Source organism: Sphaerodactylus townsendi, linkage group LG08, assembly GCF_021028975.2.
Source record: "Sphaerodactylus townsendi isolate TG3544 linkage group LG08, MPM_Stown_v2.3, whole genome shotgun sequence".
Taxonomy (NCBI): Eukaryota; Metazoa; Chordata; class Lepidosauria; order Squamata; family Sphaerodactylidae; genus Sphaerodactylus; species Sphaerodactylus townsendi.
This window is the reverse complement of record NC_059432.1, coordinates 82,856,605-82,869,293: the sequence shown is the minus strand read 5'-3', so window position 1 is coordinate 82,869,293 and position 12,689 is coordinate 82,856,605. Positions and strand designations below refer to the sequence as shown.

Below are 12,689 nucleotides of genomic sequence, written 5' to 3'. Positions count from 1 at the left end.
TAGCCTGCTGTTGCCATTGAGACCCAAGGCAGATTACAACATTGAAAAACCATGCAACAGAGAAATACATGACACATAAATTATTCAAAAAAGTAATAACGTCACTTAAAATATAGTAAGATTGTATAACTGCAATAAAAAGGAAAAGGTAGTCCTCTGTGCAAGCACCGGGTCATTACTGATCTCATGAGAAGATGTCACATCATGACATTTAGTAGGTAGACTTTTCCTCTTTCCTATTCTCTCTCCCCTTCCTTTTTCCTCTTTTCCTCTTTCCCTTTGCTTCCCTACCTCTTCTACTGTATTGTTTACTGACCCCTCTGATGGAGTCCCATCCAATTTAAATGTTATAGTGGAAAGAGGGATGTGGCAAGTCTCCTCTCTGCTCACGCCCGTCAGAGACTGCACTGTCCCTCCTTCCTCTTTTTGGGTAGAGTTAGACCTGGACAGCGCCCCTGGCTCCAGGGGCTGTGATGTCTCGAGGAGCATTTTTAACCCATAGGTTTGCATCATGCGACAGTGGGCTCCTGACCTAGACCCTCCTCGTCCGCTCTTCCGCCCTTCCCTGTATCTCCTCTGCCCCCTCCTCCGTTTGCCTCCTTTCGGCTGTGTTTCCACTCTACTCTCTACTCTGTTCACCTCCAACCAACTGCTGTCTACCACTCCCCCTTCCCCTTCCCCATCCACAACCACCTCCTCATCTTTCTCCCTCTGCTTCTCTTTTTTCCTTTCCCCTTTCTCTTGGGCCAATTGCAGCCCAGCTTCCCAGGCTGTGATCAGCCCCCTGGCTGTTGGCCGGGCTTGCCTGGCCCCTCAATTGGCGCCCTTCCCTCTGGTCCCTCCTTGGGGGCGAGGGCTTGCTGCTGGGCTTGGCTGGTAGCTGGCTGTAGCAGCTGGGGCCAACCTGTCTGTCTGGGCCTCCGCCGGCCTCCCTGGCCCTTTGGCCGGATACAGCAGCTGCACCGCTCAGGGCCTTATAGGCTCGGCATCTGCATCTCTGACATGGCCAGCTGCTAGACTGTTCTAACCTGGAGCCATGGTGGCTCTGCCTGGCCACGCTGCGGGCCGGCTGGACGAGCAGGGGCCAGCTGAGCCTCTGGTCTCCAGGCCGCAGCCAGCACACGCTCCCTCCGCTGCCCCCTGACCTCACGTGCCCTGGCCCACACCAGCTCTCCTTGGCCCTGCTGTGGGCTGGTTGGAGGCTGGCCAGGCCTCCGGCGTTCCGGCTGCAGCTGGCATACGCCCCCCCACTGGTAAGTCCAGGGGGTTGTGTGAGGGCGGCTCAGGGCTGGGTCCGGGGAGGGGTTCCCCACCCGACCCAGACAAGGGACCTATGTTTGGACTGACTAATTGCTTGCAGAAGTCTTTATTTATGTAGTTCAACTGTTTAACTTTTAAACTTATGTTTTAAATTATAATTTTTAAATTATTTATAATGCTTTTATATTGTTTTATGGGAGAGTGAAAAGGGTGCTGAGCCTGAAAAGGGAAGGGCAATATAACAGTACCATAAATAAATAAGGTACAATCTTATTCTCTTTATGAAGGGGCCCTCCCGAACATTGCCATTTTATTACAGCCTTTGTAAAAAATGTGCTCCTGAACATTTTTCATATTCTGTGGACTAATAGAATTGGGAATGTTTTTTCTCTCTCCTCCCACTACCATTTTACTGAGGCCTTTCTGCATTTGTTTTCCTTCATAATACCTAGTACAATGGTGGCGAACCTCTGAGACTCAGGATAGCCCATGGATCTCTCACCCCCATCAGCTCCCACCAGCATGTGCCAATTGGTAGGGCTGGGATGGGAATTGTAGTCCATGAACATCTAGAGTGGCATAGGTTCCCCCCCCCCCCCCCACCCCCCCCTCCCCCCCCCCCCCCCTCGCCCCCCCCCCCCCCCCCCCCCACCGCCCCCCCCCCCCCGCCCTCCCCCCCGGACCCACCCCCCCCCCCCCCCCCCACCACCCCCCCCCCCCACCCCCCCCCACCCCTCCCCCCCCCCCCCCCCCCCGCCCCCCCCCCGCCCCCCCCGCCCCCCACCCCCCCCCCCCCCCACCCCCCCCCCCCCCCACCCCCCCCCCCCCCCACCCCCCCCCCCCCCCACCCCCCCCCCCCCCCACCCCCCCCCCCCCCCACCCCCCCCCCCCCCCACCCCCCCCCCCCCCCACCCCCCCCCCCCCCCACCCCCCCCCCCCCCCACCCCCCCCCCCCCCCACCCCCCCCCCCCCCCACCCCCCCCCCCCCCCACCCCCCCCCCCCCCCACCCCCCCCCCCCCCCACCCCCCCCCCCCCCCACCCCCCCCCCCCCCCACCCCCCCCCCCCCCCACCCCCCCCCCCCCCCACCCCCCCCCCCCCCCACCCCCCCCCCCCCCCACCCCCCCCCCCCCCCACCCCCCCCCCCCCCCACCCCCCCCCCCCCCCACCCCCCCCCCCCCCCACCCCCCCCCCCCCCCACCCCCCCCCCCCCCCACCCCCCCCCCCCCCCACCCCCCCCCCCCCCCACCCCCCCCCCCCCCCACCCCCCCCCCCCCCCACCCCCCCCCCCCCCCACCCCCCCCCCCCCCCACCCCCCCCCCCCCCCACCCCCCCCCCCCCCCACCCCCCCCCCCCCCCACCCCCCCCCCCCCCCACCCCCCCCCCCCCCCACCCCCCCCCCCCCCCACCCCCCCCCCCCCCCACCCCCCCCCCCCCCCACCCCCCCCCCCCCCCACCCCCCCCCCCCCCCACCCCCCCCCCCCCCCACCCCCCCCCCCCCCCACCCCCCCCCCCCCCCACCCCCCCCCCCCCCCACCCCCCCCCCCCCCCACCCCCCCCCCCCCCCACCCCCCCCCCCCCCCACCCCCCCCCCCCCCCACCCCCCCCCCCCCCCACCCCCCCCCCCCCCCACCCCCCCCCCCCCCCACCCCCCCCCCCCCCCACCCCCCCCCCCCCCCACCCCCCCCCCCCCCCACCCCCCCCCCCCCCCACCCCCCCCCCCCCCCACCCCCCCCCCCCCCCACCCCCCCCCCCCCCCACCCCCCCCCCCCCCCACCCCCCCCCCCCCCCACCCCCCCCCCCCCCCACCCCCCCCCCCCCCCACCCCCCCCCCCCCCCACCCCCCCCCCCCCCCACCCCCCCCCCCCCCCACCCCCCCCCCCCCCCACCCCCCCCCCCCCCCACCCCCCCCCCCCCCCACCCCCCCCCCCCCCCACCCCCCCCCCCCCCCACCCCCCCCCCCCCCCACCCCCCCCCCCCCCCACCCCCCCCCCCCCCCACCCCCCCCCCCCCCCACCCCCCCCCCCCCCCACCCCCCCCCCCCCCCACCCCCCCCCCCCCCCACCCCCCCCCCCCCCCACCCCCCCCCCCCCCCACCCCCCCCCCCCCCCACCCCCCCCCCCCCCCACCCCCCCCCCCCCCCACCCCCCCCCCCCCCCACCCCCCCCCCCCCCCACCCCCCCCCCCCCCCACCCCCCCCCCCCCCCACCCCCCCCCCCCCCCACCCCCCCCCCCCCCCACCCCCCCCCCCCCCCACCCCCCCCCCCCCCCACCCCCCCCCCCCCCCACCCCCCCCCCCCCCCACCCCCCCCCCCCCCCACCCCCCCCCCCCCCCACCCCCCCCCCCCCCCACCCCCCCCCCCCCCCACCCCCCCCCCCCCCCACCCCCCCCCCCCCCCACCCCCCCCCCCCCCCACCCCCCCCCCCCCCCACCCCCCCCCCCCCCCACCCCCCCCCCCCCCCACCCCCCCCCCCCCCCACCCCCCCCCCCCCCCACCCCCCCCCCCCCCCACCCCCCCCCCCCCCCACCCCCCCCCCCCCCCACCCCCCCCCCCCCCCACCCCCCCCCCCCCCCACCCCCCCCCCCCCCCACCCCCCCCCCCCCCCACCCCCCCCCCCCCCCACCCCCCCCCCCCCCCACCCCCCCCCCCCCCCACCCCCCCCCCCCCCCACCCCCCCCCCCCCCCACCCCCCCCCCCCCCCACCCCCCCCCCCCCCCACCCCCCCCCCCCCCCACCCCCCCCCCCCCCCACCCCCCCCCCCCCCCACCCCCCCCCCCCCCCACCCCCCCCCCCCCCCACCCCCCCCCCCCCCCACCCCCCCCCCCCCCCACCCCCCCCCCCCCCCACCCCCCCCCCCCCCCACCCCCCCCCCCCCCCACCCCCCCCCCCCCCCACCCCCCCCCCCCCCCACCCCCCCCCCCCCCCACCCCCCCCCCCCCCCACCCCCCCCCCCCCCCACCCCCCCCCCCCCCCACCCCCCCCCCCCCCCACCCCCCCCCCCCCCCACCCCCCCCCCCCCCCACCCCCCCCCCCCCCCACCCCCCCCCCCCCCCACCCCCCCCCCCCCCCACCCCCCCCCCCCCCCACCCCCCCCCCCCCCCACCCCCCCCCCCCCCCACCCCCCCCCCCCCCCACCCCCCCCCCCCCCCACCCCCCCCCCCCCCCACCCCCCCCCCCCCCCACCCCCCCCCCCCCCCACCCCCCCCCCCCCCCACCCCCCCCCCCCCCCACCCCCCCCCCCCCCCACCCCCCCCCCCCCCCACCCCCCCCCCCCCCCACCCCCCCCCCCCCCCACCCCCCCCCCCCCCCACCCCCCCCCCCCCCCACCCCCCCCCCCCCCCACCCCCCCCCCCCCCCACCCCCCCCCCCCCCCACCCCCCCCCCCCCCCACCCCCCCCCCCCCCCACCCCCCCCCCCCCCCACCCCCCCCCCCCCCCACCCCCCCCCCCCCCCACCCCCCCCCCCCCCCACCCCCCCCCCCCCCCACCCCCCCCCCCCCCCACCCCCCCCCCCCCCCACCCCCCCCCCCCCCCACCCCCCCCCCCCCCCACCCCCCCCCCCCCCCACCCCCCCCCCCCCCCACCCCCCCCCCCCCCCACCCCCCCCCCCCCCCACCCCCCCCCCCCCCCACCCCCCCCCCCCCCCACCCCCCCCCCCCCCCACCCCCCCCCCCCCCCACCCCCCCCCCCCCCCACCCCCCCCCCCCCCCACCCCCCCCCCCCCCCACCCCCCCCCCCCCCCACCCCCCCCCCCCCCCACCCCCCCCCCCCCCCACCCCCCCCCCCCCCCACCCCCCCCCCCCCCCACCCCCCCCCCCCCCCACCCCCCCCCCCCCCCACCCCCCCCCCCCCCCACCCCCCCCCCCCCCCACCCCCCCCCCCCCCCACCCCCCCCCCCCCCCACCCCCCCCCCCCCCCACCCCCCCCCCCCCCCACCCCCCCCCCCCCCCACCCCCCCCCCCCCCCACCCCCCCCCCCCCCCACCCCCCCCCCCCCCCACCCCCCCCCCCCCCCACCCCCCCCCCCCCCCACCCCCCCCCCCCCCCACCCCCCCCCCCCCCCACCCCCCCCCCCCCCCACCCCCCCCCCCCCCCACCCCCCCCCCCCCCCACCCCCCCCCCCCCCCACCCCCCCCCCCCCCCACCCCCCCCCCCCCCCACCCCCCCCCCCCCCCACCCCCCCCCCCCCCCACCCCCCCCCCCCCCCACCCCCCCCCCCCCCCACCCCCCCCCCCCCCCACCCCCCCCCCCCCCCACCCCCCCCCCCCCCCACCCCCCCCCCCCCCCACCCCCCCCCCCCCCCACCCCCCCCCCCCCCCACCCCCCCCCCCCCCCACCCCCCCCCCCCCCCACCCCCCCCCCCCCCCACCCCCCCCCCCCCCCACCCCCCCCCCCCCCCACCCCCCCCCCCCCCCACCCCCCCCCCCCCCCACCCCCCCCCCCCCCCACCCCCCCCCCCCCCCACCCCCCCCCCCCCCCACCCCCCCCCCCCCCCACCCCCCCCCCCCCCCACCCCCCCCCCCCCCCACCCCCCCCCCCCCCCACCCCCCCCCCCCCCCACCCCCCCCCCCCCCCACCCCCCCCCCCCCCCACCCCCCCCCCCCCCCACCCCCCCCCCCCCCCACCCCCCCCCCCCCCCACCCCCCCCCCCCCCCACCCCCCCCCCCCCCCACCCCCCCCCCCCCCCACCCCCCCCCCCCCCCACCCCCCCCCCCCCCCACCCCCCCCCCCCCCCACCCCCCCCCCCCCCCACCCCCCCCCCCCCCCACCCCCCCCCCCCCCCACCCCCCCCCCCCCCCACCCCCCCCCCCCCCCACCCCCCCCCCCCCCCACCCCCCCCCCCCCCCACCCCCCCCCCCCCCCACCCCCCCCCCCCCCCACCCCCCCCCCCCCCCACCCCCCCCCCCCCCCACCCCCCCCCCCCCCCACCCCCCCCCCCCCCCACCCCCCCCCCCCCCCACCCCCCCCCCCCCCCACCCCCCCCCCCCCCCACCCCCCCCCCCCCCCACCCCCCCCCCCCCCCACCCCCCCCCCCCCCCACCCCCCCCCCCCCCCACCCCCCCCCCCCCCCACCCCCCCCCCCCCCCACCCCCCCCCCCCCCCACCCCCCCCCCCCCCCACCCCCCCCCCCCCCCACCCCCCCCCCCCCCCACCCCCCCCCCCCCCCACCCCCCCCCCCCCCCACCCCCCCCCCCCCCCACCCCCCCCCCCCCCCACCCCCCCCCCCCCCCACCCCCCCCCCCCCCCACCCCCCCCCCCCCCCACCCCCCCCCCCCCCCACCCCCCCCCCCCCCCACCCCCCCCCCCCCCCACCCCCCCCCCCCCCCACCCCCCCCCCCCCCCACCCCCCCCCCCCCCCACCCCCCCCCCCCCCCACCCCCCCCCCCCCCCACCCCCCCCCCCCCCCACCCCCCCCCCCCCCCACCCCCCCCCCCCCCCACCCCCCCCCCCCCCCACCCCCCCCCCCCCCCACCCCCCCCCCCCCCCACCCCCCCCCCCCCCCACCCCCCCCCCCCCCCACCCCCCCCCCCCCCCACCCCCCCCCCCCCCCACCCCCCCCCCCCCCCACCCCCCCCCCCCCCCACCCCCCCCCCCCCCCACCCCCCCCCCCCCCCACCCCCCCCCCCCCCCACCCCCCCCCCCCCCCACCCCCCCCCCCCCCCACCCCCCCCCCCCCCCACCCCCCCCCCCCCCCACCCCCCCCCCCCCCCACCCCCCCCCCCCCCCACCCCCCCCCCCCCCCACCCCCCCCCCCCCCCACCCCCCCCCCCCCCCACCCCCCCCCCCCCCCACCCCCCCCCCCCCCCACCCCCCCCCCCCCCCACCCCCCCCCCCCCCCACCCCCCCCCCCCCCCACCCCCCCCCCCCCCCACCCCCCCCCCCCCCCACCCCCCCCCCCCCCCACCCCCCCCCCCCCCCACCCCCCCCCCCCCCCACCCCCCCCCCCCCCCACCCCCCCCCCCCCCCACCCCCCCCCCCCCCCACCCCCCCCCCCCCCCACCCCCCCCCCCCCCCACCCCCCCCCCCCCCCACCCCCCCCCCCCCCCACCCCCCCCCCCCCCCACCCCCCCCCCCCCCCACCCCCCCCCCCCCCCACCCCCCCCCCCCCCCACCCCCCCCCCCCCCCACCCCCCCCCCCCCCCACCCCCCCCCCCCCCCACCCCCCCCCCCCCCCACCCCCCCCCCCCCCCACCCCCCCCCCCCCCCACCCCCCCCCCCCCCCACCCCCCCCCCCCCCCACCCCCCCCCCCCCCCACCCCCCCCCCCCCCCACCCCCCCCCCCCCCCACCCCCCCCCCCCCCCACCCCCCCCCCCCCCCACCCCCCCCCCCCCCCACCCCCCCCCCCCCCCACCCCCCCCCCCCCCCACCCCCCCCCCCCCCCACCCCCCCCCCCCCCCACCCCCCCCCCCCCCCACCCCCCCCCCCCCCCACCCCCCCCCCCCCCCACCCCCCCCCCCCCCCACCCCCCCCCCCCCCCACCCCCCCCCCCCCCCACCCCCCCCCCCCCCCACCCCCCCCCCCCCCCACCCCCCCCCCCCCCCACCCCCCCCCCCCCCCACCCCCCCCCCCCCCCACCCCCCCCCCCCCCCACCCCCCCCCCCCCCCACCCCCCCCCCCCCCCACCCCCCCCCCCCCCCACCCCCCCCCCCCCCCACCCCCCCCCCCCCCCACCCCCCCCCCCCCCCACCCCCCCCCCCCCCCACCCCCCCCCCCCCCCACCCCCCCCCCCCCCCACCCCCCCCCCCCCCCACCCCCCCCCCCCCCCACCCCCCCCCCCCCCCACCCCCCCCCCCCCCCACCCCCCCCCCCCCCCACCCCCCCCCCCCCCCACCCCCCCCCCCCCCCACCCCCCCCCCCCCCCACCCCCCCCCCCCCCCACCCCCCCCCCCCCCCACCCCCCCCCCCCCCCACCCCCCCCCCCCCCCACCCCCCCCCCCCCCCACCCCCCCCCCCCCCCACCCCCCCCCCCCCCCACCCCCCCCCCCCCCCACCCCCCCCCCCCCCCACCCCCCCCCCCCCCCACCCCCCCCCCCCCCCACCCCCCCCCCCCCCCACCCCCCCCCCCCCCCACCCCCCCCCCCCCCCACCCCCCCCCCCCCCCACCCCCCCCCCCCCCCACCCCCCCCCCCCCCCACCCCCCCCCCCCCCCACCCCCCCCCCCCCCCACCCCCCCCCCCCCCCACCCCCCCCCCCCCCCACCCCCCCCCCCCCCCACCCCCCCCCCCCCCCACCCCCCCCCCCCCCCACCCCCCCCCCCCCCCACCCCCCCCCCCCCCCACCCCCCCCCCCCCCCACCCCCCCCCCCCCCCACCCCCCCCCCCCCCCACCCCCCCCCCCCCCCACCCCCCCCCCCCCCCACCCCCCCCCCCCCCCACCCCCCCCCCCCCCCACCCCCCCCCCCCCCCACCCCCCCCCCCCCCCACCCCCCCCCCCCCCCACCCCCCCCCCCCCCCACCCCCCCCCCCCCCCACCCCCCCCCCCCCCCACCCCCCCCCCCCCCCACCCCCCCCCCCCCCCACCCCCCCCCCCCCCCACCCCCCCCCCCCCCCACCCCCCCCCCCCCCCACCCCCCCCCCCCCCCACCCCCCCCCCCCCCCACCCCCCCCCCCCCCCACCCCCCCCCCCCCCCACCCCCCCCCCCCCCCACCCCCCCCCCCCCCCACCCCCCCCCCCCCCCACCCCCCCCCCCCCCCACCCCCCCCCCCCCCCACCCCCCCCCCCCCCCACCCCCCCCCCCCCCCACCCCCCCCCCCCCCCACCCCCCCCCCCCCCCACCCCCCCCCCCCCCCACCCCCCCCCCCCCCCACCCCCCCCCCCCCCCACCCCCCCCCCCCCCCACCCCCCCCCCCCCCCACCCCCCCCCCCCCCCACCCCCCCCCCCCCCCACCCCCCCCCCCCCCCACCCCCCCCCCCCCCCACCCCCCCCCCCCCCCACCCCCCCCCCCCCCCACCCCCCCCCCCCCCCACCCCCCCCCCCCCCCACCCCCCCCCCCCCCCACCCCCCCCCCCCCCCACCCCCCCCCCCCCCCACCCCCCCCCCCCCCCACCCCCCCCCCCCCCCACCCCCCCCCCCCCCCACCCCCCCCCCCCCCCACCCCCCCCCCCCCCCACCCCCCCCCCCCCCCACCCCCCCCCCCCCCCACCCCCCCCCCCCCCCACCCCCCCCCCCCCCCACCCCCCCCCCCCCCCACCCCCCCCCCCCCCCACCCCCCCCCCCCCCCACCCCCCCCCCCCCCCACCCCCCCCCCCCCCCACCCCCCCCCCCCCCCACCCCCCCCCCCCCCCACCCCCCCCCCCCCCCACCCCCCCCCCCCCCCACCCCCCCCCCCCCCCACCCCCCCCCCCCCCCACCCCCCCCCCCCCCCACCCCCCCCCCCCCCCACCCCCCCCCCCCCCCACCCCCCCCCCCCCCCACCCCCCCCCCCCCCCACCCCCCCCCCCCCCCACCCCCCCCCCCCCCCACCCCCCCCCCCCCCCACCCCCCCCCCCCCCCACCCCCCCCCCCCCCCACCCCCCCCCCCCCCCACCCCCCCCCCCCCCCACCCCCCCCCCCCCCCACCCCCCCCCCCCCCCACCCCCCCCCCCCCCCACCCCCCCCCCCCCCCACCCCCCCCCCCCCCCACCCCCCCCCCCCCCCACCCCCCCCCCCCCCCACCCCCCCCCCCCCCCACCCCCCCCCCCCCCCACCCCCCCCCCCCCCCACCCCCCCCCCCCCCCACCCCCCCCCCCCCCCACCCCCCCCCCCCCCCACCCCCCCCCCCCCCCACCCCCCCCCCCCCCCACCCCCCCCCCCCCCCACCCCCCCCCCCCCCCACCCCCCCCCCCCCCCACCCCCCCCCCCCCCCACCCCCCCCCCCCCCCACCCCCCCCCCCCCCCACCCCCCCCCCCCCCCACCCCCCCCCCCCCCCACCCCCCCCCCCCCCCACCCCCCCCCCCCCCCACCCCCCCCCCCCCCCACCCCCCCCCCCCCCCACCCCCCCCCCCCCCCACCCCCCCCCCCCCCCACCCCCCCCCCCCCCCACCCCCCCCCCCCCCCACCCCCCCCCCCCCCCACCCCCCCCCCCCCCCACCCCCCCCCCCCCCCACCCCCCCCCCCCCCCACCCCCCCCCCCCCCCACCCCCCCCCCCCCCCACCCCCCCCCCCCCCCACCCCCCCCCCCCCCCACCCCCCCCCCCCCCCACCCCCCCCCCCCCCCACCCCCCCCCCCCCCCACCCCCCCCCCCCCCCACCCCCCCCCCCCCCCACCCCCCCCCCCCCCCACCCCCCCCCCCCCCCACCCCCCCCCCCCCCCACCCCCCCCCCCCCCCACCCCCCCCCCCCCCCACCCCCCCCCCCCCCCACCCCCCCCCCCCCCCACCCCCCCCCCCCCCCACCCCCCCCCCCCCCCACCCCCCCCCCCCCCCACCCCCCCCCCCCCCCACCCCCCCCCCCCCCCACCCCCCCCCCCCCCCACCCCCCCCCCCCCCCACCCCCCCCCCCCCCCACCCCCCCCCCCCCCCACCCCCCCCCCCCCCCACCCCCCCCCCCCCCCACCCCCCCCCCCCCCCACCCCCCCCCCCCCCCACCCCCCCCCCCCCCCACCCCCCCCCCCCCCCACCCCCCCCCCCCCCCACCCCCCCCCCCCCCCACCCCCCCCCCCCCCCACCCCCCCCCCCCCCCACCCCCCCCCCCCCCCACCCCCCCCCCCCCCCACCCCCCCCCCCCCCCACCCCCCCCCCCCCCCACCCCCCCCCCCCCCCACCCCCCCCCCCCCCCACCCCCCCCCCCCCCCACCCCCCCCCCCCCCCACCCCCCCCCCCCCCCACCCCCCCCCCCCCCCACCCCCCCCCCCCCCCACCCCCCCCCCCCCCCACCCCCCCCCCCCCCCACCCCCCCCCCCCCCCACCCCCCCCCCCCCCCACCCCCCCCCCCCCCCACCCCCCCCCCCCCCCACCCCCCCCCCCCCCCACCCCCCCCCCCCCCCACCCCCCCCCCCCCCCACCCCCCCCCCCCCCCACCCCCCCCCCCCCCCACCCCCCCCCCCCCCCACCCCCCCCCCCCCCCACCCCCCCCCCCCCCCACCCCCCCCCCCCCCCACCCCCCCCCCCCCCCACCCCCCCCCCCCCCCACCCCCCCCCCCCCCCACCCCCCCCCCCCCCCACCCCCCCCCCCCCCCACCCCCCCCCCCCCCCACCCCCCCCCCCCCCCACCCCCCCCCCCCCCCACCCCCCCCCCCCCCCACCCCCCCCCCCCCCCACCCCCCCCCCCCCCCACCCCCCCCCCCCCCCACCCCCCCCCCCCCCCACCCCCCCCCCCCCCCACCCCCCCCCCCCCCCACCCCCCCCCCCCCCCACCCCCCCCCCCCCCCACCCCCCCCCCCCCCCACCCCCCCCCCCCCCCACCCCCCCCCCCCCCCACCCCCCCCCCCCCCCACCCCCCCCCCCCCCCACCCCCCCCCCCCCCCACCCCCCCCCCCCCCCACCCCCCCCCCCCCCCACCCCCCCCCCCCCCCACCCCCCCCCCCCCCCACCCCCCCCCCCCCCCACCCCCCCCCCCCCCCACCCCCCCCCCCCCCCACCCCCCCCCCCCCCCACCCCCCCCCCCCCCCACCCCCCCCCCCCCCCACCCCCCCCCCCCCCCACCCCCCCCCCCCCCCACCCCCCCCCCCCCCCACCCCCCCCCCCCCCCACCCCCCCCCCCCCCCACCCCCCCCCCCCCCCACCCCCCCCCCCCCCCACCCCCCCCCCCCCCCACCCCCCCCCCCCCCCACCCCCCCCCCCCCCCACCCCCCCCCCCCCCCACCCCCCCCCCCCCCCACCCCCCCCCCCCCCCACCCCCCCCCCCCCCCACCCCCCCCCCCCCCCACCCCCCCCCCCCCCCACCCCCCCCCCCCCCCACCCCCCCCCCCCCCCACCCCCCCCCCCCCCCACCCCCCCCCCCCCCCACCCCCCCCCCCCCCCACCCCCCCCCCCCCCCACCCCCCCCCCCCCCCACCCCCCCCCCCCCCCACCCCCCCCCCCCCCCACCCCCCCCCCCCCCCACCCCCCCCCCCCCCCACCCCCCCCCCCCCCCACCCCCCCCCCCCCCCACCCCCCCCCCCCCCCACCCCCCCCCCCCCCCACCCCCCCCCCCCCCCACCCCCCCCCCCCCCCACCCCCCCCCCCCCCCACCCCCCCCCCCCCCCACCCCCCCCCCCCCCCACCCCCCCCCCCCCCCACCCCCCCCCCCCCCCACCCCCCCCCCCCCCCACCCCCCCCCCCCCCCACCCCCCCCCCCCCCCACCCCCCCCCCCCCCCACCCCCCCCCCCCCCCACCCCCCCCCCCCCCCACCCCCCCCCCCCCCCACCCCCCCCCCCCCCCACCCCCCCCCCCCCCCACCCCCCCCCCCCCCCACCCCCCCCCCCCCCCACCCCCCCCCCCCCCCACCCCCCCCCCCCCCCACCCCCC

At 87.6% G+C, this 12,689-nt stretch overlaps 1 protein-coding gene across 1 annotated transcript in view; it reads left to right on the top strand.

Annotated features, from left to right (window-relative positions):
- ATR (ATR serine/threonine kinase) overlaps positions 1 to 12,689 on the top strand; it is a 59,124-nt gene that overhangs the window by 23,691 nt on the left and 22,744 nt on the right. Inside the window, exon 22 of the mRNA XM_048506916.1 lies at positions 1,011 to 1,253. Within this exon, the coding sequence (XP_048362873.1) occupies positions 1,011 to 1,253 (243 nt within the window). The remainder of the gene's footprint in view (positions 1 to 1,010; positions 1,254 to 12,689) is intronic.